Genomic DNA, 23774 nt, shown 5'->3' with positions numbered 1-23774 from the left:
CACCTGTGTGGTGACCCTATAAATTTGCAGTTCCCTATCTGAGAAAATCTTTGAAAAAGGGGAGAAAAACATTACTCTTCCTCATTCCTGTAACTAACGTTTCCAAATCTTCCAAATGTCATCATAAAACGTGGGTTATGCTTTTTTCTTAGATGCCCTCCCTACAGGGAGAGACGGTTCGTGATGCTTAATCCCTGCAACAATTTTTGACACTAGTGGAAACGTTAATTTCCACATCCGCCTGTTTAAAGGCTACAGACAACAGGGATCCAGGCCAGTAAGAGAAGGGCTGCTATGCTCTACCCTTCAATGTGGATGCTCACCCACCCTAATGGCTTCAAAGAATGGAATCCAGAATTTCAGCTTGAAGACCTCAAACTCAACACTCTCGTGTAGGGAGGGGGATCCTTAGGTGAGAGAGCAGTCTACTTCATTTGAAGAGATTTTCTCATCATTACTGCTGGGATTTTAAACGTGAGAAGCAAGAGACCTGTCTTCAATAGGACCATGAGTGACAAAAGAACACGGAAGCCCTGATGTACTTGCTTAGCACCTGAAATAATTATTTGCTACAACAGGGAAGACTGGTTACCTGGATCATGAAGCCGTTCTCCTCATCCATTTCACAAATACACCGCACAATCTCATTAAGAGCATCATCTTCATCCTGAGATTCCTCAAAATTGGTTGAATCAAAGTCCTGATTGTACTCATCCCCACTGAGAAGCAAACTCTCTGTTGAAGAATCATCTAGGAATTCCACATCTGATAAGTCTAGAATATACACAAAAGTATACTCAGCATTTATTTTCCTACGTTCGTGTCATTTTTCCAGATAGAAAGGAGCTAAAGGAAGTGATTATAAGCTATTAGGTATTTAGAAAGGAAGGCCAAAAAAATGGGATTAGAGTAGGTCTCTGAACAAAGAAACAAATGATTTTTGAAGCTTACTAGGTAGTTATGATTGACTTTATATCTTAAGATCTACACTATTACAAGTAGCTTGGAAAGTATCCCTTAGTCTTGGTGCTTATCGAGGTTATGGCTAAGGTTGATAATAATTCAAATTTGCATAGTTTTCAAATGCTTTCACAAACGTTAGTCCTTTTCATCCTCCCCAGAATCAGGGGTCGTAAAAATAACGGATTTTATTCTTTGTACCACAGCCAAGGCACTTCAGCGAAAGGAAGGAGACTGCCTGGAGTCTAACACCAATGCTACTATTCTTAACGGTGTCAGTATCTTCAGCCACCAGTGCACTTAACTATGTGGCAGGTAGTACACTAAGCACTTCAAATAGAAGACCGATTATTTGCTCGAGTAGTGCGGCCAGCTAATGGTGAAGCTGACTGCGTAGCAGGACTACCTGACTCCAGAGCCTACGTTCTCGATAATGTCACCACTATTCCTTAAATTGAGATCAGAAGTTCCCCAAGGAATTTACAAATTTTCAAAATTTCACTTTGATTAAAATCTTCTAAAAATAAGTATATTCTAGAAACTAGATCGTATGGATGACCACTACATATACGTCAACTTAAATGCCAGGTTTTAGGTTTGTATTTGTAGCAGTGTTGATGTCAAAGATGACAATTTAGCCCAGGCCATTGAGAAAAAAAAAAATCAAGGCAAACGCAAGGAAATATTTATTTACGACAAATTACAGGACACTAAGTTTCGGCAGGAGTGTGGATGGAGGAAGGCGGGAGCCGCATGGTCGAAGACCTGCCAGCTTCTGTGAGGCACCTGGAGGCCAATCCGCAGAGCACCTGAGTGACAGAGGCGGCTCCTTCTGCCTCAGTGTCTCAGCCTCTAGCCACAGTCTGTGCCACTCCTTCACCTGCTCCTTACTCACCTCCCTCTGTAGGGTATCAACAGGCCGAGGCAGGAAGGGCTCTGTACTGCTGAACGTTCCATAGCCAGTGCTTAGAATGAAGCCTGCGATACATAGTAAGCCGCTCCAGAACGCTTCTGGAGGAGCCAAGGAGGGAGTCCATAGCCAGAGAAAATTCTCTTTTCAGACGATCAGACCACAAAGAAGTTGGCCAAATGCAAACTAAAAAAACTCATGCTGTTTATATTTTAAGTATTTCAAGACTTAATGCTTCTTCTACCAGCTTCTAATCTGATTTTTTTCCTGTTTTTGAATGTTTTATTTTTGCCTTATGAAAAGTTAATGTTTTACAGGAAAATAAACATTTTCTTTCCTTTAGGGTCTTAGGACATCTTGGAGAAAGTGAGGTCAGTAGAAATGGTATTAGAGAAATACAGGAAAACTTTCAAGGCGTAAACAATTAGGCATTATAAAATCCTTCTAATAATAATATGAGGAAATTATTGAGGGGAAAATATGAGGGGAAATTTCATTCATTCATCATCTTACTATCTTAAATCCAAAATTAGTGTTTTCTCTTGGGCCTTCCGGAATGCAAGTTCAATGTTTCAAAATGGCACGCTAGAACACGAATAAACAGTTTCAAACATTGTTGCAGCATTTATGTGGCGTTATATGGATGGCAATCATAACAGAATTAATAAATTTAAAACTATTATCATTAAAGGAATTAGTGTGTGTCTCACATATGCTTTCATGGCCAAAATAAGCAGGTTTTAATGTGTTAGAATGCAAATTTAACATATTGGCCAGAAAACCTAGTTTGAATAACTAATTCCCAAGCATCAAATAAATGCTTGGCTGAATTCTAGGGGCTGAGTAAATGGGTCCGTAGGTTCAAAGTTAAAAAGAAAAGCAAATAAAAGTTCCCTCTCCTACCGAAATACCACATGGAAAATAGCTCCAACTGAGTGGCCACGGGAACACCATTCTCTTCCAACTGTTACCCCTTGAACTATCATTGCTATTTTCCCAGACACATTCTCTAAGTGTGGATTCCAGATCAGCATCACCTGCAAACTCATTAGGCATCAGGCATTCTGAGGATGAGGCCCAGAAAGGTGTTTTAACAAGCTTTCCAGGTGGTTCTGATACATGCTAACACTTGAGAACCTCTGGCCGAAGACCTGCGCCCTGTACCAACACCTGTCCTTTCTCCCAGCTCAGAGCTCAGTCACACACGGGGCAGGACGGGGGGGCACACACCCAGGACACCCCTGCCGCCCCCTCTCACGCATCTAGTTCCAGCGGCACTACCAGCCAGATATCCCCTCTGTTCTCCAGCACTCTGTGTAAAGGGTTGACTTTCTGACCTCGCTGCCTCCACCAGGAGGGTCCTGACGTGATTGTCAACCCAAAGAAGCACTCAGAAACTCCATCTACCCTCCTGGAAATCTCATTCGTGCTCTGCAGCACCTCTGGACTGGTCATTCCAAAGCATCACAGAGACAGTTTTCACGGACAACTGGGGTGAAGAGCCACTGGCCCAAAAGGGAACACAGGACCTGTGCTTGTTAGAAAAGGAATTTTTCCCTCCTCCCCTCAGTGTTTGAAAATGGTAAATCTCAAAAGTGCCATGTGCTTATTTTAGGAGAAAGGGAAGATGACGCTTTTCCCCACAGTAGGCCAGACAGGAGTTGGGCCTGGAAGAATGCAAATGCTAACCGTGCAAACGAAAACACACCACCTAGGACCTACCATGTCGGGCCCTCAGAAGAAAGGAGAAGGCCGGAGTGAGCTCAGCCGTCAGTATCCCTGGGGTTTTACATAAGATGAAGACCCCGTCCCTTAGTCTAGTCTCCAGCCACTGCCATCAGGGTCTGCATGGGGAGAGTCTCCCCCCACTGCTGAGAGCCCCGGAAGGTGAGCGTGCTCAACCCCACAGCCGCCAGGACGGCCTGCAGGGCAACCTGACAGATTCCGAATCTGCCTGTAAAACACCCATAATCAGTACATAGGAGACACTAGGAGCTTCCTCACCATCTGTCCCACAGTTAATGATAAAAGCCAATTTTACTTTATAGAAGTTAAAGTAGCTCAACTATCTAATGCTGAGATGTTCATATTAGTTTACGGGATAACTTCTTAAATGGTGTAAACAGATAAGCCCTCACTGAAGTATGTTTCCAGCTCAGTTCCCCATTTAAGAATCTTAAGACTCGTTTAAGCATTACATGATTACACATACTTTCACCACTAAGATCAACTGACAAAATTGCCCTTGGGTACTGATATGTTGTATTTTTCTCCGTGAACATGCTTCGCAGAGCCAGAGAATTCCCAGAAGATCGAGTTAGTGGAGAAGAGCACCTTTCCAGAAATTCTAGAGAACTGTCTTCATAGTCTGAATAGTCTGTAACATAAGATACATAAAGAAGTATTAATAAACTGTCAGGTCAGCAGGAAGAGTCACTTTATAAAAACTAACAAGAAAGTTACATTTTACAAGACATAAAATAACCATGCCCCCTCCTCCCTTACCCACAAACAGCTAGATGGTGGTATATCTGATAAAGTGGGCTGGGCAAGAACACCCGGGGAACTGTACCCCAGCCGTACACACATACCACCAGGGAGCACCATGTTCTAGCTGGTACCAAAAACTCTTGTTAGCCAGTCCAGACGTGAAAAAGGATTATCTCTACAGTCTCTCTCCATTATAATCACAGCTATTTACAGTAAGATTTGCAAGATGGAAATTAACTTTGTTTTTGCAATTTGTAAAGAGGTGCTCATAATGTGTAGCATGTCAATCATTACACTGATAACTCAATTGATACATTTTTCTTTTTTTTTTAAGATTATTTATTTATTTTGAGAGAGCGAGAATGAGAGAGAGAGACTACATGAGTGGGGGAGGGTCAGAGGGAGAAGCAGGCTCCTCGCTGAGCAGGGAGCCCGATGCGGGACTCGATCCAGGGACTCCGGGATCATGACCTGAGCCGAAGGCAGTCGCTTAACCAACTGAGCCACCCAGGCGCCCCAATTGATACATTTTTCAGCAAAAAACATCTGAATGAAATTAACTGGTCCTCCTGAAAAAAAAATTAATCCAAGTCCTGTCTTCCTCAGCTTAGCATGAGTCCTGCAGATGGAGGACAGGGAGGAGCCACCTGCAGCTTCCAGGAGAGCAGGGTGTGATGACAGGGACAGACAGGAGAGGCCAGGATTCGGGGCCCTGGGAAGGCTCTGGAGCAGAGGAGAGCCTGGCGCATCTGACAATCTGAGACCGAGGCTACAGCACAGTGAGGGAGAGAGAGAAGAAATGAGGCGAGAGGGGCAGGAGCGGATCTGGTTAAACACGTCCTTATTTTTGAGTTTTATCCTAAATGCGGCAAAAAGAGCGTGACCCAAGTCTGATTCCGGTTTTCAAAGCCTACAGGAGCTATGGAATGAGGAAGGGGGCAGGGAGGTGCAGGCAGGAGGCGCCACGGCCTGGCCTGGGAGGAAGGCAGCCGGCCTGAAGGCTGACAGGCAGATGCAGCGACCCGCAGATCTGAAGACTGGCGTCAGCAGGGCAGTTTCCAGGCTTTTGCTTGAACTACCAAGAGGCAGAAAGAGGGGCTCTGAGATGGAGCTGAAGAGTAAGAGGGAGGAGAAACCAGAGAAGGAATGCGGGTCTGAAGGAGACTGATGGATTATTTTATTTAAAGATTTTATTTATTTTAGAAAGAGAAAAAGAGCCCGGGAAGGGGGTGGGGGGAGGCGCAGAGAACTTGGGAGAGGAGGAGGGAGAGTCCCTGCTGAGCTTAGGGCCCCACTTGGGGCTCAATCCCTGGACCTTGAGATCATGACCTGATCTGAAACCAACAGTAGGACACTCAACAGACTGAGCCACCCAGGCACCCCCAGAGGAAGGCTTTTTAAAGATGGGCAATCCTATACTTCGTCTACAAAAATCTAAAAATGAGGGGAGGCAGGTTGACAAATGCCAGGATTTTAAGAACAGAAAGACAACTGCCTCCATTATTGTAGAGGCAAAGCAGGAGATGATGGACATACATAGCTAAGCACATAGTTGTGGAAAGATGGGCAAGTTCTCAGCTGGTGGCTTCTATTTCCTCAACTGAGTAAGAGGCAAAGGACACCTGAGGCAAGTTAGGGAATAGAAAGAGGTGGAAAAGACTGGAAGAGGTGCAGGAAAGGTCAAGAGTAGCAAAGCAAGTTTCCAGGACAGCAGTACCAATGCTGGTGTGCAGTGAGTATTCATCTAAAGTCGGTGGTTGCGGTGGACAAAACAATGGTCCCCAAAGACGTCCACAACCTAATCCTCAGAACCTGTGACTGCGTTAGGTTCTGTAGCAAAGGGGAATTAAGGTTGCTAATCTGCTGACCTCAAAATTATCCTGGATTATCTGGGTGGGCCCAAAGTAATCACAAGAGTCTCTAAAGGCGCAAGAGAAAGTCAGAAGAGTCAGCGTTGGAGTGATGTGAAGTGCGAAAGACTTGAGTGGCCGCTGCTGGCTTTGAAGATGGTGAGGACATGTGCCAAGACACGCAGAAGCCTCTAGAAGCTGGGAAAGGCTTCTTGGATTCTCCCCTAGAGCCTCCCAAAAGGAGTCCAGTCCTGCTGACACCTCCGTTTCAGCCCACCGAGACCCATGTTGGACTTGTGACCTTCAGAACTTGAAGATAATAAATTTAGGTTGTTTTAAGTCACTGATATGTAGTATTCTGTGACGGCCGCCAACTGGACACTACCACAGCACTCACCGCTGAATACTACAGCCCGGCCACATCTCCTGGGCGCCCCCTGTGTGCTAACCATGATTCTAAGCGCTCTAATCCTCACAGTTAATACAAGGAAGCTACAACTGCTAGTGCCATTTTACAGGTGGAAGAACAGAGACAGAAAAGGTTAAACTGCCCAAGAAGACATAGCTATCTTTACAAAGCCAGCCTTCAAACCCAGAGAGCCCGACTACAGAGCCTCTTAACCAAAACACGTTACCAGTGGATTTCAACGCAAACTGGAAAGCTCGTTAAAGCAGATTCCTGGGCCTCACCACCAGCAGGTCAGGAGTGGGGACCCTCCCGGATGCTGCGGATGGTATGAGACTGCAGAGCGATCCTGGAGTAGCACGGGGCTACTGTGTCTCTCCTGGCCCCAGTCTCTACACAGCTTGCCCCATGCCCTGTCACTTGGGCACAGGCATGGAAAGGGCATCTGCTGAATGCTAGCTAGCACTCTATTAGGTAATTACAATGATTACCTGATTGAATCCTAAAAATAAAGCCACATGGCAGAAACTATTATTACCATTTTATACGTGAAGAAACTGACATTTACACAATTTAAATAACTCACCAAAGGGCACCCAAGCTATAAGCTTTGCAGTGAAGATCTGAACCCAACGCTCCGCTTTGAAAGCTGCCCTTTTATCGATGACGTGCTATATTGCCCTCTCAGCAAAGTAAATGTACAAGTACAGCCTGAGTGTAAGAATAATGGTGCAAGTCTCAATTACATGTGACAAATAAAACAGGCTGCTATTATATAAGCGCTCTACGGGGTATTAGCAACAGAACAGAACTCGGCACTCTGCACCACACCTGCATTCCCCATGCCAGTCCCTGGGGCTACTGGGAATAAAGCTCCGCTGCCGGCTTCAGGGTTAGATCAACTGTAATCCGCCACATGAAGCCCCTTCCTTGATCACTCCAGCTTCTCTACACTACAGACAGAACTTACTTTGTATCACCGTTACCTTCCCAGTAAATATTTGCGTGTGCTTCTTATCACTCTTATGATATGCTGATAAGGCTTGCCTACAAGCCCCTGGAAGGGAGTGTCTGTTTTCACAGCACAATGTTCTAGATTCTCCTTGAATTTCTCATTCTAGTTCTTTTAAATCTCTGTATGCCTTCGTTTTTTAAATATTTACAGACACAGGAAAGACAAAGAGATGACGTGACTGGCTCAACGGGACAAAGGGAAAAACTGGCAAAGATGTCACTCAGATCCCAACATGGCCGTTTCTCGTACGGACAACCGTCAGAACTTACTACGCCAGTAGAGACAAGTAAAACCTGCTAGAGGGAAGAATGCACAATCTAGCAAACACTCTCTAAGGCCCAGGAAGTAACAGAACAGAGCATGATGGTTCAAGCTACAACTAAGACTGAAGCCAGACTGCCTAGGTTTGAATCTGCTTTTCACCACTCAACAGCCGTGTGAGCTTGGATGACTCTATTTGTTTCCGTTCACGGCTTCTAAAATGGGTATAAGAGGCTCCACTGTTAAGCATTAATTAATGTGAAGATGAAATAAACCACTGTATATAAAATGCCTACAGCACGTTTGGTACATAATAAGCACCAGCAGGATATGCAAAATAACAGTCAGTGTTAAGAAAGAACTTTTAAAACTCCCTAGTGGTAGTAACTGTAGAATAAAATGCATATTATATTAGGAACCTCAAGTAGGAATAATGTGAATGTTTTAAAATTAAGATGTCTTTAAAATTTTAAAGTTATTTAAAACCCCCTATTTCCAGCTTAAAGACCCCTCTTCTATTTTAATCTGGAAAAGTGTCACTTCCAAGATGAATATAAATAACCCAGAATAAATTCTCAAATGTAATAATTAATTGCAAAGATGCCTGTGATTACCCAACTCCACACCTGCTGTGTATAAAAAGCAATGCTTCTGTGCATCTTTAAGTATTTGCTAGGATTCTATTTACAAAGTTAAGATTTTCATGTATAGGTCTGATTTTAAAATGCAAACAAGATATAAAGTTCTTTTCAATTAAAAAATAAAAATATATTAACATGTTTTAAAGGGTTAATGGCTCTTTAAAAGTAGGGGTAGCGTAATTGCGGAACACAACTCTGAGGTGCCAATTTTCTCGGTAACTTTTTCTCTCAGTCTTACTAATCTGGATCGCCCTCTTTCTTCCAAGTCACCAACCACCACCTCCTGCATTCTCAACGCTCTCTTACTGTGCCCCCAAGTGTGGCCCACTCCTCATCTGTTCTTGGCCAGCACCTCCCTGTCACCTTCCCTCCGCGTGCAGGGGATCTTAGCACACTCCGATTTGGTGTCTGCTGGTGAGTCCTGGAGTAGACCTTTGTGCTGCCGCGGCAGAAAGGAACCTGAACAGCCCGCCCTTCCTGCCCTGAGTCCTGGCCGGCCCCGCTGCGGTACCCGAGTCCACCAAATCCCCTCAGCCTCTGGTCACTCGGGAGTTCACCTGGCAGTTTTACCTGTGGTTTGAAGCTTCGCATGTCTGCATGATGATACACTCTCACAGGAGGGTATTCACAAATCAAATGTGTTTGTGATTAATGGTTTTTGTTCACAATGCTCCAGAGTTTCCTGACTTTAGGTTCTCTGGAGTCTGGGCCCCATGGGGCTGTGTGTGAAGGGACGGGGTGAGGGGAGAACGGACAAGGGGCAATGCAGGCACACGAGTGCACAGGTATGTTCAAGACACTCTCTGGAAAGTAGTTTCAAGCCTTTCAATCCTGTTTGACCCTACGTCAAATGTACGCTGGCAGCTTTAGAGAGAGAGAGAATGTAGAAACAATGAGAGAGGCTATGGGGCCTAGCGAGAGAGAGAGTTAAAAATCTGAAGAATTCACCATCAATTACTGACTCCGAAGTTTCCCAGTTGGCTTTATAGTTTTTAAAACTCGATTTTAGGGGCGCCTGGGTGGCTCAGTCATTAATTAAGCGTCTGCCTTCGGCTCAGGTCATGATCCTAGGCTCCTGGGATCCAGCCCCACATAGGGCTCCCTGCTCGGTGGGAAGCCTGCTTCTCCCTCTCCCACTCCCCCTGCTTGTGTTCCCTCTCTCGCTGTGTCTCTCTCTGTCAAATAAATAAAATATTTTTAAAAAATAAATAAAATAAAACTGAATTTTAGGGACGCCTGGGTGGCTCAGCCAGTTAAGCGTCTGCCTTCAGCTCATGATCCCAGGGTCCTGAGATGGGAGTCCCACATCAGGGTCCTGGGATCAAGTCCAGCATGGGGCTCCTTGCTCAGCAGGGAGTCTGCTTCTCCCTCTGCCTCCCCTCCCCCTGCTCGTGCTGACAAATAAGTCTTTTTAAAAAATTTAAAAAATAATAAAACTGGTTTTTAAAGGTGTTTAGTGAATATGAAAAAAACCCAGGTATGACAAAAAGCCTATCAATCAATACCACAAAATACTTAGGTGCCTGTCACGTAGTTTAAGAGAACACTGTCATCACTTTTGAAGGTCCCGTTGTACCATTTTCCAATTTGAACTGATAAATTCCCCACTTCAGAGATTACCCCTGGCAGGAATTTCTGCTCACCACCATTCTCTTGCTGTTCTTTATGCTTTTGCTACTTTTTGTTACTTTATAAAGCTGTTGCTATGTTCGCATACAGTTTCATATTACAACTTTTTGATCTTTACATATATAAAATCGTATTACACGTTTTCTTCAGTGATTTTAGCTTATCATTTTGTTCCTGAGATTCCTGTGGATATAGTTCATTTATTTACATGGTGATACGGATTCCACGGAATGGATGTGTGACTTCTGATGGACACCTGGGCTGCCAGTGCTGCCAGGACATCCTCGTAAATGCCTCCTGATGGGTCATGAGAGCTTAGTTAGGAATTTTAAGTCACACGGCAGGCACAACTCGCCAATGGTCGTTTTGCACAGTGGTTGGTACCATGTCTCCACCGCCTCAGCAACATCGGATATCATCCGCCTTACAACTTTTGTGCAGATAGCAGCTAGGAAATAGATCCCACTAGGTCTTAAAAATTACATTAATGCTGCTTCTCGTAAGATTGGACATCATGTTATATATTCATTTTAGCACTCTAAGATTTCCAATTCTGTGAAATACCCCTTAAAATCTTTAGCCCATTTACCCATTAGGATATTTTTCTTTCAATTCTTGACTTGTAAGTTCGAAACAGATTCTGAATACTAATCCTTTGTCAGGTACACGTGTTGCAGTATTTTCTGATGGTTTGTGCTGTCTTTTCATCCTCTGTATAACGTTTTCTTTTTTTTCCCCTGTAAGGGAATTTCTTTTTTTTTTTTTTCCTTTTATCTTTTGATCCCCTTCACCCACTTCTCCTACCTCCACCCCCTGCTTTTGGCAACCAATATTCTGTTCTCTGTATCAGTTTTTCCCCCAGCCTTAAGATTCCACACATAAATGAGATGATAAGGTATTTGTCTTTGTCTGACTTATTTCACATAGCATGATGCCCTTGAGGTCCGTCCACGTTGTCACAAATGGCAAGATTTCATTCTTTATTCTAATACTCCAATGTGTGTGTTTGTCTGTGTACAGCACAATTTCTTTATCCATTCATCCATCAGTGGACACTTGTTTCCCTATCTTAGCTATTTTGAATAACAATACAATGAATACGGGGTGCATTTCTCTCTTCAAATTAGTGTTTTTGTTTTCTTTGGACAAATATCGCATAGCAGAACTGCTGGAGATGGTAGTTCTATTTTAATGTTTTGAGGAACCTCCATCCTGCTTTCCACAGTGGCCGTACCAGTTTGCATTCCCACCAACAGTGCAGAAGGGCTCCCTTTTCTCCACATCCTGGCCGACACTTGTTGTCTTTTGACAACAGGCATTCTAACAGGTGTGAGGTGACAGCTCATTGGGGTTTTGATTTCCATCTTCCTGATGATTGATGATGTTGAACATCTTTTTATGTACCTTTTGGCCATCTACATGTGTTCTCTGGAGAAATGTCTATTTCGATCTTCTGCCCATTTTCTAATCAAATTGTGTTTTGGCTATTGAGCTGTAGGAGTTTTTTATATATTTTGGATATTAGCCCCTTATCAGACATATGATTTGCAAACATTTTCTCCCACTCAGTAGGCTGCCTGTTCATTTTGTTGATGGTTTCCTTTGCACTGCAGAAATGTTTCAGTATGATATATTTCTGCTTACAGATATTTGCTTTTGTTGTTTTTGGTATCAGATTTATAAAATCATCACCAAGACCTGTGGCAAGGAGATTACCAACTATGTTTTTTTCGAGGAGTTTCATGGTTTGGGGTCTTCTGTTCAAGTCTTTAGTCCACTTTAAAATTTTTTTTGTCTCATATAAGATAGTGGTCAAGTTTCATTCTCTTGCATACAGCGGTCTAGTCTTCAGCACTATGTATTGAAGAGACTCCCCTTTCCCCGTTGTATATTCTTGGCTCCACTGGCATCAATTAATTCACCATATATACGTGTGTTTATTTCTGGGCTATTAATCTTCCACTGATCCACGTGTCTGTTTTTATGCCAATACCATGGTATCTTAATTACTGCCGCTTTATAGTTTGAAATCAGAAAGTGCAATGCCTCCAGCTTTGTCCCTCTCTGGGTTGCTTTGGCTATTTGGGGTTTGTTGTGGTTCCATACAAATTTTAGGAGTATTTATTCCATTTCTTTGAAAAATGTCCTTGGAATTTTGATTGGAATTGCAATAAATCCGTAGATTGTTCGGGGTAGTTTGGGCATTTTTTTTTTTTTAATATTTTATTTATTTGAGAGAGAGAGAGATAGCGAGAGCAGGAACACAAGCAGGGGGAGTGGGAGAGGGAGAAGCAGGCTTCCCGCAGAGCAGGGAGCCCGATGTGGGACTCGATCCCGGGACTCCGGGATCATGACCTGAGCCGAAGGCAGACACTTAACGACTGAGCCACCCAGGCGCCCAGTTTGGGCATTTTAACAATACTGATTCTCCCAGGCCATGAGCATAGAACATCTTTGCATTTATTTGCATCTTCTTCAATTTCTTTCATTAACATCTCATGGTTTTATTTTTTTAAAGATTTTATTTATTTATTTGACAGAGAGAGACACAGCGAGAGAGGGAACACAAGCAGGGGGAGTGGGAGAGGGAGAAGCAGGCTTCCCGCGGAGCAGGGAGCCCAATGCGGGGCTCGATCCCAGGACCATGGGATCATGACCTGAGCTGAAGGCAGACGCTTAACGACTGAGCCACCCAGGCGCCTCCAACATCTCATAGTTCTTAAATATACGGGTCTTTCACTTCCTTGGTTAAGTTTATTCCTAGGTATTTTATTCTTTTTGGTACAATCATAAATGGATTGTTTTCTTGATTTCTCTTTCTGGTAGTTTGTTCTTAGTGTATAGAAATGCAAGATTTTTCTGTATTAATTTTGTTTGCCAAAACTTCACTAGTTTGTAAGTTCTAATAGTTTTTTGAAGGAGTCTTTAGTTTTCTGTACATAATATCGTGTCACCTGCAAATAGTGACAGTTATATTTCTTCCTTACCAATTTGGAGGGCTTTTTTTTTTCCCCCTTGCCTAATTGCTCTGGCTAGTACTTCCAAAACTATGTTGAATAAAATGGCAAGAGTGGGCATCTTTTTCTTGTGCCTGATCTTAGAGCAAAGGCCTTCATCTTCACCTTATGAATATTTATGAATATGATGTTAGCTGTGGGTTTGTCATATATGGGCCTTTATTATGTTGGGCTACATTCTCTCTATACCTGCTTTGTTCAGAGTTTTTATCATAAATAAATGTTAAATTCTGTCAAATGCTTTTTCTGCCATCTATTGAGATGATTGTATGATTTTTATCCTTTATTTTGTTAATGTGGTATAACACACTGACTTATTTGCAGATGTTGAACCATCTTTGTATCCCCAGAATAAATCCCACTGCATCATGGTGTATGATCCTTTTAGAATATTATTGAGTTTGGTTTGCTAATATTTTGTTGAGGATTTTTGCATCAATGTTCATCAGGGATACTGCCCTGTAATTTTCTTTTCTTACAGTGCCCTTGTCAAGTTTGGGTATTGTCAGGGTAATGCTGGCCTCATCAAATGAGTTTGGAAGAGTTTCCTCCTCTTCCATTTTTTAAAGGGTTTGAGAGAAGAATCTGGTATTAATTCTTCTTTGAATATCTGGTAGAATTCACCAGTGAGGCCATCCAGTCCTCGACTTTTCCTTGCCGGGAGGTTTCAGATTTCAATCTCCTTACTAGTCATCAATCAGTTTAGATTTTCTATTTATTTAACTCTATTTTCATGATTTAGCTTTGGTAGTTTGTTATGTTTCTGGAAATTTATCCATTTCTTCTAATTGTCCAACTTGTTGGCATATTACTGCTCATAGTAGTGCATTAGGGTTCTTTGCATTCCTGTGGTATCAGCTGCAACATCTCCTGTCTCATTCTGTTGATGTTCTCTTGGTAAGTCTAGCTAAAGGCTTATCAATTTTTTTTTGTTACCATCTTTTATTAACAATTCCAAAATCCCAAAAAAGAAACCCCCCCAAAAAAGAATACTTGAGCTGAACATATACTAACTTCCCTACATAAAACAGAAACACATGTAATGACTTTTCTATTTATCCAATCTACTTTCACAAGGCTTATCAATTTTGTTCGCTTTTTCAAAGAATCAGTTCTTAGTTTCACTGATTTACTCTACTGTCTTTTTAATCTCTATTTCTCCTCTAATCTTTATTTAATTTCATTCCTTCTACTAACTTTGGGCTTTGTTTCTTCTCCTATTTCTATTTCCTTGAGATGAATAGCTGAGACTCCTGTTTCTCGAGGTAGGCATTTATCCCTAGGAACTCCTCTCTTACAAGTGTTTTTTGCTAAATCCCACAAATTTTGGTATATTTTCGTTTTCATTTGTCTCAAGGCATTTTCTCTTTTTATTTCTTCTTTCACCCACTGATTGCTCAGTAGCATGTGGTTTAATCTCCACATATTCATGAAGTTCCCAATTTTTTCCATGTAATTTCTAGTTTCATATTATTTATTGTGGTCAGAAAAGATGTTTAAGAGGATTTCAATCCCCTTAAATTTGTTAAGATTTGTTCTGTGGCCTAACATATGATCTAACGTGGAAAATGTTCTATGTACACTTGACAGGAATGGGTATTCTTCTTTCTTACAATTTTCTTAAAGATTTTATTTATTTATTCATCAGAGAGAAATAGAGCACAAGCAGGGGGAGGAACAGAGGGAGAGGGAAAAGTAGGCTGCCCACTGAGCAGGGAGCCCGATGTGGGACTCAATCCCAGGACACTGAGATCATGACCTGAGCTGAAGACAGATGCTTAACCATCTGAGCCACTCAGGCATCCCTATTCTTCTCCTTTTAGATGGAATGTTCTAATATATCTGTTAGGCCCATCTGGTCTAACATGTTGTTTAAGGTGGTTTCCTTGTTGATTTGGATGGTCTCCCCACTGATGTGAGTGGGATGTTAAAATCCCCTACTATTATTGTTGCGGGGTACGTCTCCCTTTAGATCTGGCAATATTTGCTTTTTATATTTAGGTGCTCCTATATATAGTGTGCATAAATATTTATGAATGTTATATCCTCTTGCTGGACCGACCCCTTTATCACTATGTGGCACCTATCTTTGCCTCTTATTACTGTCTGTTTTAAAGTCTATTTTGTGATAGAAATAGAGCTACTTCAGCTTTTTTCTGGTTTCCATCTGCATGGAATATCTTTTCACTTTCTGGGACACCTATAATGTGAAAGTTAGTCCATTTGAGGTTGTCCCATCAGGCCCTTAATCTATCCTAACTTTTTTTCATTCTGTTTTCTTTTTTGTTGCTCTGACTGGGTGAGTTCAGTCGCCTTGTCTTTGAGTTCACGGATCCTTTCTTCTGCTTCATTTGGTTGCCACTGAACCCCTCTCTAGTGTAATTCTCTAATTCAGTCTAGTCAAATTTTCAACCTTTTCCTTTACAATTAACACTTTTTGTTTAGAAATCCTTCCCTGCCCCAAGATCATAAAGATGTTTTCCTATACTGTCTTTCAAAGTTTTACAGTTATCTTTCACACATTTCATCATTAATCAACCTGGAATTGATGGCTGCATATGGTGTAAAGTAGGAATCCTACTTTCATTTTTTTTCTTCACCATGTGGATTATAAATTTCTTATACCATTTACTGAAAGGTTTATCCTTTATCTGCTCATCTAAGAATGCCAGCTGTGTATAAACTGAGTTCTGATATATGTATATGCTTTGGACTATCCACCCTGTCCTTAATCAATACGTCTATTCTTCCAAATGCCTCATTGCCTTAAACTATAGTTGAATAGTAATTTTTCTCTTTATTCTTTAAGATGGACTGTATTATTTTTGGCTTCTTACTCTTCCAGTGTAAGTTGTAGAATCAGCACTGAATCTATAGATGTATTTAGCATGAAGTGGCTGGCATCTTTTCAATATTCAATCTACTAACCAGTGAACATGAATTGTCTCCCATGCTTTAGTCCTTCTTTGTTTCTAAATCAGGTTTTATAATCAGCTAGTCATAATGTTTTTTTCTAAATGTAAGGAAAAATGGATGTATCAAATGTTTTTTGTACATATATAAGGATAGTAATGTTTATTGTCCTGCATCTGTTACTGTGGTGAGTTTCACTGATTTTTTCAAATATTATTTTTTTTTTTTATTTTTTTTTTTTTACATTAAGAAAACTCTACCCTCAATGTGGGGCTCAAACTTACAACCCCAAGATCAAGAGTCGCCTGCTCTCCTGACTGAGCCAGCCAGGGTCCCCTGATTTTCTAATGTCAAACCAACTTTGCATCCCAACCCTTTGTGGTCCTACGTTTTAAAGCACTGCTGGGTTTAATTCTGCAACACTTACTTACGGGTTCTGTATCTATGCCCATAAATGACAAAAGCCTATGACGGGCCTTTCCCATACTGTTCTGATTTTGAGCAAAGTTATTTAAATAATCTAAAATGAATCTGGAGTTGCATTAGTTTCCTAGGGCTGCTCCAACAAATCACCACAAATCTGGTGGATTAAAACAACACAAGTTTATTTTCTCGTATTCTGAAGGCAGAAAGTCCAAACTTAGGAGTCAACAGGCCAAGCCTCAAGGGGCAAATCCTTCCTTGCCTCTTGCAGTGGCTGGTGGCTTGAGAGCCTTGGCCTGCAATGCAGCACTCGAATCACGGCCCGGGCCCCACGTGGCATTCTCCCCCATGGGCTCCAAATCGCCCCCTCCCTCCCAAGACGCTAGCCGTCGGCCTTAGGGTCCACTTTACTTCCAGGTGATCTCATTTTTAATCACATCGGCAAAGATCCCACTTCTAAACAGTCACATTCACAGGTACGAGGGTTGGAAGCTGGACATGCATTTTTGAGGGACACCATCCTTCCCACTGCAGGAGTGTTCTTTCTCTAAGTTCTGAAATGATTTATGTAAGTTTGGCATAATCTACTCCTTCAGTGTTTGGTAAAACTTGGCAGCAGAAACTTTTGGGGGCAGGACTTTTTCTTTGTGACAAGATTTTAAAATACTAATCAAATTTCCTTCCAGGTTTGAAGACTACTCGGGTTTGTACCTTCTTCCTGAGTGAGTCTGGTGTCTGGCAAATGTCCATATGTTCATCTAACCTCTCAAGTTCATTGGCATAAGGTTGTTTATATTTTTCTTCTTTTTATATATGGAACATCTATAGCTATATTCTCTTTAGTTCCTAATACTGTTTATTTGTGCATTTTGTCTTTTTTCCTTAACCAGTGTTCCCAGACATTTGATTTTATTAGTTTTCTAAAAAAATTAATTTTGGCATTTTTTATTTCTTCCTAGTATATTTTTTTTTCATTCACTAATTTCTACTCATACGTTTATTATTCACTTCTACTGTTTTTGAGCTTCCTCATTTCTAACTTCTTAAGCTGGAGGCTTAGCTGATTTTCAGTCTTCTTTTCTAATATAAGTATGTATGGCAATGCATACTCTTCTTATAAAAGTGGCATTTTAACTACATTCTCAAGTTTCGGTATATATTTTTTAATATCTTATTTACCTTCCCTCTGGTACTGGCTCAACTGGTTAAATACCCAACTCTTGGTGTCGGCTCAGGTCATGATCTCAGGGTTATGAGATTGAGCCCCACCATCGGCTCTGCATTGTGCGTGGAGTCTGTCTGAGATTCTCTCTCCCTCTCCTTCTGCCCCTCCCTCCTGGCTCACGTGTGCGTGCTTTTTCTCTCTCTTTCTCAAATAAATCAACCTTTACCTTCCCTTTGGTACTGTTCTCTGATCCAGGAATGATTTAAAAATGAGTGGTAGGATTTCCAAACACACGGGGCTTTTCTACTTGCCTTTTTAATATTGATTTTACTGTAGTCAGAAACCACAGTCTGCATTATCCCAGTCTTTACAATGTGTTGAATTTGCCTAGGGCGGCATCGTGCAATTGTGGCACGTTTGCATCTGAGAAAACGGTCTGCTCTCAGCTCCTGACTTCAGTGTCCGTGAGAGGGCTGTGAGATCACCTGTGTGGCTGCCACCGCTCTTGTCCTTACAGAATGTCTTTGAGTTTTGTTGATTTACTAATTACTAAGAAAGATACTGTGGGGTGCCTGGGTGGCTCAGTTGGTTAAGCAACTGCCTTCGGCTCAGGTCATGATCCTGGAGTCCCAGGATCGAGTCCCGCATTGGGCTCCCTGCTCAGCAGGGAGTCTGCTTCTCCCTCTGACCCTCCTCCCTCTCATGCTCTCTGTTTCTCATTCTCTCTCTCGCAAATAAATAAAATCTTAAAAAAAAAAAAAAATTAAAAAAAAAAGAAAGATACTGTGAATTTATTCAGTTATAAAATTTAAAAATTTTAGGGGCGCCTGGGTGGCTCAGTCAGTTAAGCGTCCAACTCTTGATTTCAGCTCAGGTCATGATCTCAGGGTCGTGAGATCGAGCTCTGCGGTGAGGCTGCTTAGGAGTCTTTCTCTCCCTTTCCCTCTCCCTCTGTCCCTCCCCTCCCCTGCTCATGCACATTCTCTCAAAAAAAATTTTTTTTTTAATTTTCCATCTAGGAACTTCTAAAGTGAGTTGAACCTTTATCATTATACATTAGCCTATCTCTAGGAATGATTTTCCCTTAGTGACTATTTTATTTGATATAAATATATCTACTCCAACTTTCCTTTTGGTTTGTATTTGCTCACATTTTTTTCCATGCTTTTATTTTTCAACATTGCTCTGTCCTCTCCATCCTTATATTTAGATTCATCTATTGAAAATAACCTATAACTGGATTTTTTAAATCAATTATGATAATCTCTTACTATAATTACAGATATATTTGGATTTATACCACCTTATTTTTTAATTTGTATTTTTCTTCTTTTCTATGTTTTTCTCTTTGTATCCACCTTCTTTTGGACGGTTTTTTCATTACATTTTCTTACCATCTATTTTGGAAATTATACCCTAAGCTTCAATTTTTAGTATTCATGTTAGAAATTCTACAAGGCAGATTTCACTTGTTAGAGCCTAAAAGCAATGTATTTCTTTTGCTCTTCCACAACAATACAAGACCTGAAAAACACTGAAATACAAGCATGCCTCTCTCAATTTACAAGCTATTATTATTGTCACATATTTTTGTGCTCTGCCATTTTGTTTTTCCCCACAAATCAAAATGATTTATATAATCAATGTTCAGACTTATCCACATATTTACATTTTCCTTGCTCATCCTTTCTTCTGGCATCTCAAACCTTCCTTTGTCATCGTTCTCCTTCAGCCTTCAAGTACAGGGTAAGGATATCCTTTAGACAGGGTATTGATAGAAAAATCATTTTCTTTTTCAAGTTCTTCTAAAAATACCTTTATTCCATCCTCATTTCTGAAAGCTACTTCAAGGGGCTATAATTCTAGACTGAAAAGAATTCCTTCAGTAGCTGAAGTACACCTGACAAGGGTATCCAATCCACCATATGATGCTGGCAATGAAAGTCTCTAATCGGCTGCAACAATGTAGTGTACAGATGGATTAATTTACAGGTTAGAGTAAACAAAGCTGCGTATTTTCTAAATCAGCAAGACAAGGAAAAGCTACAAGGACTTCTTAAGTTCTCAACAACATGTGGATCTTACCCTATCTTCACTTTGGTAGAAGGACACAGAAAAATGGAAAGAATCTGAGAATTTTAAAAAACAGGAATCACCATTTTAGCATACTTACCATGCTGCTTGGATTTCTTTTTCTTTTTCTTTTTCTTCTTCTGTTTTGGTTTGTAATGGTCTTTGTCTTTCTTCTCTTTTCTTTCCTTATCCTTCTCTTTTCTCTTACCTAAATGACACAAGTGACAAAGTTAGCCATCATGACCAATCCTGAGTTGTTGTTCTGTGGTTAACCTAAAAGCAGCATTTATGTTTTAATCAGCTATTCCAGTCACCTGCCCAGTGGATGGATTCAATTAAACTGTTCCTGTCATGAGTCTGGAACTCCTGATTAGCTTATTGGGCTCTAAGAGGGGGTCTTCATTAGCAGTGTTGAGAAATCCCAACTCCTGACACCTTGAAGTTAACACAGACAGTAGTTAAAATCTTAAATGAGTAATATACTCAGTTCCCTGATGTGGCGAGAAATAAACTCCATAATTTAAGAAAGACCTGACTGAGAAGACTCAGTATTTCCACAGAGAATTTAATGAGAAAATATATTAGATTTAAAAGAGAACTTAATGAAATTTTTTCCTTTGGAAAAATTAAATCAATCCATAAATAATTCCTTCAGTCTTCCAATACTTCCCAGTGTGTACAACAATGAAGGCGAAGAACACAAAGCAAAAAACTTATTTCATTAAACTGATTTTTCCCCAAATTTTAAAATACCCTTTTTTCTCCCAATATGTACTTTAAAGAAAATGAATGGATGTTAAAGCAGTGTCCCAGGGTACTTTACTTAAAATTGGTTCATCACATATACTCAACTATTGCTCCAACTCAGAATGATGTAGCCTACAATATGTCAAACATATTTAAACAACTTCAGGGACCCAAGCTCCAGTGAGCTAATCTACAGACTATTTAAGACTATCATCAATTATTGCAAAACTTCTCGTCATTATAGCACAGAAGACAGAAAAAAAAAAGCAGAAAACCCAGTAACTTTTTTATAAAGTCAAAGAAGAAAGTCTGAAAAAAAAAATGACTATTTTAATTCATCATCCATTCCCTAAGTCTCAACAATATTAAATGGTGGCTTATTTTTAAATAGCTGTAACTGTAAAGATGTTCAAAAACACAAAATTCTCAGTGAAAGCCTTAGACTCCCTTGAACCAAAAAAATACACATAAGATATGTGTTTAAGAAATCATGTATCTGGAGCTGAATAACACTAATAAATACTAAAACAGATGATCACTTACACCTAAAGGAGCACTAACAGGTAAAAAGTAAAGGACAGACTACGTCCTCCCACTGCCAAGCCAATAGTCTTTTGCTTAAAGATTACTTTCTGTTCATACCAAATGCTGTTGAGCTTTTTTCTTCCAATTTCACTTTTTTTTCTGTTTTCGATAGTCCTGCAGATTTAGGGGGGAAAATAGGTAAGTTTAGTCAGAAAAGGTTTAAAACTATGGGACAATGTTTTACATTACAAGTGCTCACAAAACCCTACTTAAGACGCTTTTCTCCTAAAGGTCTACATATTTTATTTCCTGAACTAGTGACAAAGAAGTGGGATTTCTTACTTCAAAAGACTGATAAATTAAGAATGATTTTTGTTCCTTCAGACTACCCACATTAAAATCCTGGTTCCACCGGTTAATAGCTGTTTGGCCTTGAACAAATCACTTAATCTCTCTGTGCTTCAGTTTCCTTATCCGCCTAATAGGAATGACTCTCTACCTCACGTTATGAGTATTATGTGAGGCAAAACACATAAAATGTTTAGACCAGTGTCAGAGTAATAGTAAGTGCTTTTTTTCACTTTCTCCTCTGTGGTGTGGTAATAATTGAAGACTACGCCATTTCTAGAAATAGCATAAACACGGGTCCAAACATTTAAAAAGTTAGATAAATGTACTGGGCAATCCATAAGAATCTATTCTGGCACCATAGCCTTGGGCATTCCAGATGCTGAAATGCACCCCAGTGGTAGGTCCGATGTAATGTGTCCGCTTCTGTGACAACGTGAATGCTATTCAGGTCATCCATATGAAATATTAAACTTCATATTAAAGTATATTGGTTTTCAACAATGTGCATGTAATTTTTAAACTAATACTTAATTTCTGTTGCCTAAAATAAACTTGTACCTTTGAACTCCATCATAAATGTGTTGTTAGGTAATGATAAAAGTCAAAATATAATTATTGTACAAATCATTTTTGGTCTTTATCTAAATGTAAAATACAAAAGCTCATTTACACATTAAAAATATACACCTTCATGACATTTGGGTACTATTATAGTCCAAAATATATTTTTAAACCAGTACACCTCAGTAATGGTGTAGCTGACACACATAAATTTAACCAAGCTTCTCAACTCACATTCAACCATTTCCAGTGCTAATATCTTATGTGTATCTAAGGTTAATCTAAGAAAAATATTACAACGCATTTAAAATACAATTTGTCTTTAATACTTTAAAGTGCTTTAATACAGCCACTCACAAGGTTTGTTAATTTTTAAGTCACTCCAATACAGAATATTTTATATAATTTAAGCTTAATAAAAATACAAAAATACCACTCAACTTGAATTAAATGTTAATAAGGCTCTAATAAGTTAAGTTTCAAATTAAGAATATTGATAGTCTTTGACAAAAAAAAATCTCTCACAATAAAAAATGAAAGGAACATCAGCATTAAGAGAAATATAATTAAATAATTAATTTAAATTTCCGTGTTATCAAGACTATTGAACAAATGCAACACTTCCTTTATTTTTTTATTTCTATTTCTTTTTTAAAGATTTTATTTATTTGTCAGAGAGAGAGAGAGAGAGAGCACAAGCAGGGGGAGTGGCAGGCAGAGGGAGAAGCAGGCTTCCCACTGAGCAGGGAGCCTGACTCTGGGCTTGATTCCAGGACCCCAGGACTGTGACCTAAGCTGAAGGCAGACGTTTAACCGACTGAGCCACCCAGGCATCCCACAACACTTCCTTTAATAGTTACTATTTATTAACTACTAATTACACAGTGAAAATTCCACGTTTGATGCGTTTTTCCTGAAAATAATGAGGCACTTACCAGAGGAACAATGAGAAAGGGGCTTCTGAGTCCAAAGTGGTAGCAGACATGCTCAGAAGCAGCCCTTGATTGTGATTATTGCCTTGCAGATCCCCAACCCAATGGAGCACGGAATCCAAGGTGATTCAAAAGAAAACTGCCTTACTGGGCTGCCTCCACTCACTGGACCCTGTGGGATCCCTCAGGTACTTGGAGGACAAATAAAACGTCTATGAACTGCTCACTGCTCCAGAACACAGGTCAGTGCAGAACAGAGATAATCACTCCCAGAGTGCTTTCAGAAAGGACTAGGTCTAGATACAGTTTTCACGTGTTCCAGTGGTCCCCAAACCTTTTGATTTCTTGACTGATAAATTTCAGAAGTAAAACTGAGGGACTGACAAAGGGTTGTCAACATTTTATATAAGGATATTAAAATAAATATTCATCGCTGCAATAATGACAGGACTTCTAAAAACATACCTAAATAGAAAAATAAAATAGACCTATTCGAGAATTCAACAAGAGAAAAAACTTAGTTTTATAAGAAGTTCACTACCTTATGCTTATTTCACCATGTGCTGGAATTTGGGAGCCAAAGAATGAGGATATCAGTTTATTGAATAGTGATTTTTAAACTAAATTTTATCAACAGAACACTTTCTTCAAACAAAATATTACAGGATAGTCCAATACATAATACAAAAACCAAAAAAAAGAACAATAAAAACAAACAGAGCTATGTAAAGAGAGAGAGGTCTCTGCACAGCATCTGCTTGCACACAACATAAAACCCAGCAATGCAGGGGATTTCTCAAGCCCCTTCCAGTATGATAACTATCTGTAATTCCTCTGGCTAAAAACAAGGCTATTCCCTGAGACTCTCCATGGAAACCCCAGGCTCTGTAGGAGCCATGAACATT

The 23774-nt window shown here is 40.3% G+C and overlaps 1 protein-coding gene across 4 annotated transcripts in view; it reads right to left on the bottom strand.

Annotated features, from left to right (window-relative positions):
• Positions 1–23774, bottom strand: part of PHF20L1 (PHD finger protein 20 like 1) — an 82352-nt gene that overhangs the window by 13432 nt on the left and 45146 nt on the right. For all 4 annotated transcript variants that reach the window (XM_035011976.1, XM_035011974.1, XM_035011977.1 and 1 more), the window contains 4 exons: positions 21143–21199; positions 19854–19961; positions 4083–4247; positions 593–774 (listed from right to left, as the gene is read on the bottom strand). In XM_035011976.1, the coding sequence (XP_034867867.1) occupies positions 593–774; positions 4083–4247; positions 19854–19961; positions 21143–21199 (512 nt within the window). The remainder of the gene's footprint in view (positions 1–592; positions 775–4082; positions 4248–19853; positions 19962–21142; positions 21200–23774) is intronic.

Source organism: Mirounga leonina, unplaced genomic scaffold (assembly GCF_011800145.1).
Source record: "Mirounga leonina isolate KUSES-001 unplaced genomic scaffold, KU_Mleo_1.0 Mir_165, whole genome shotgun sequence".
In the NCBI taxonomy this organism is placed as follows: Eukaryota; Metazoa; Chordata; class Mammalia; order Carnivora; family Phocidae; genus Mirounga; species Mirounga leonina.
Note: the sequence above shows the minus strand (reverse complement) of the source record. Positions and strands in the feature narration are given on the sequence as shown.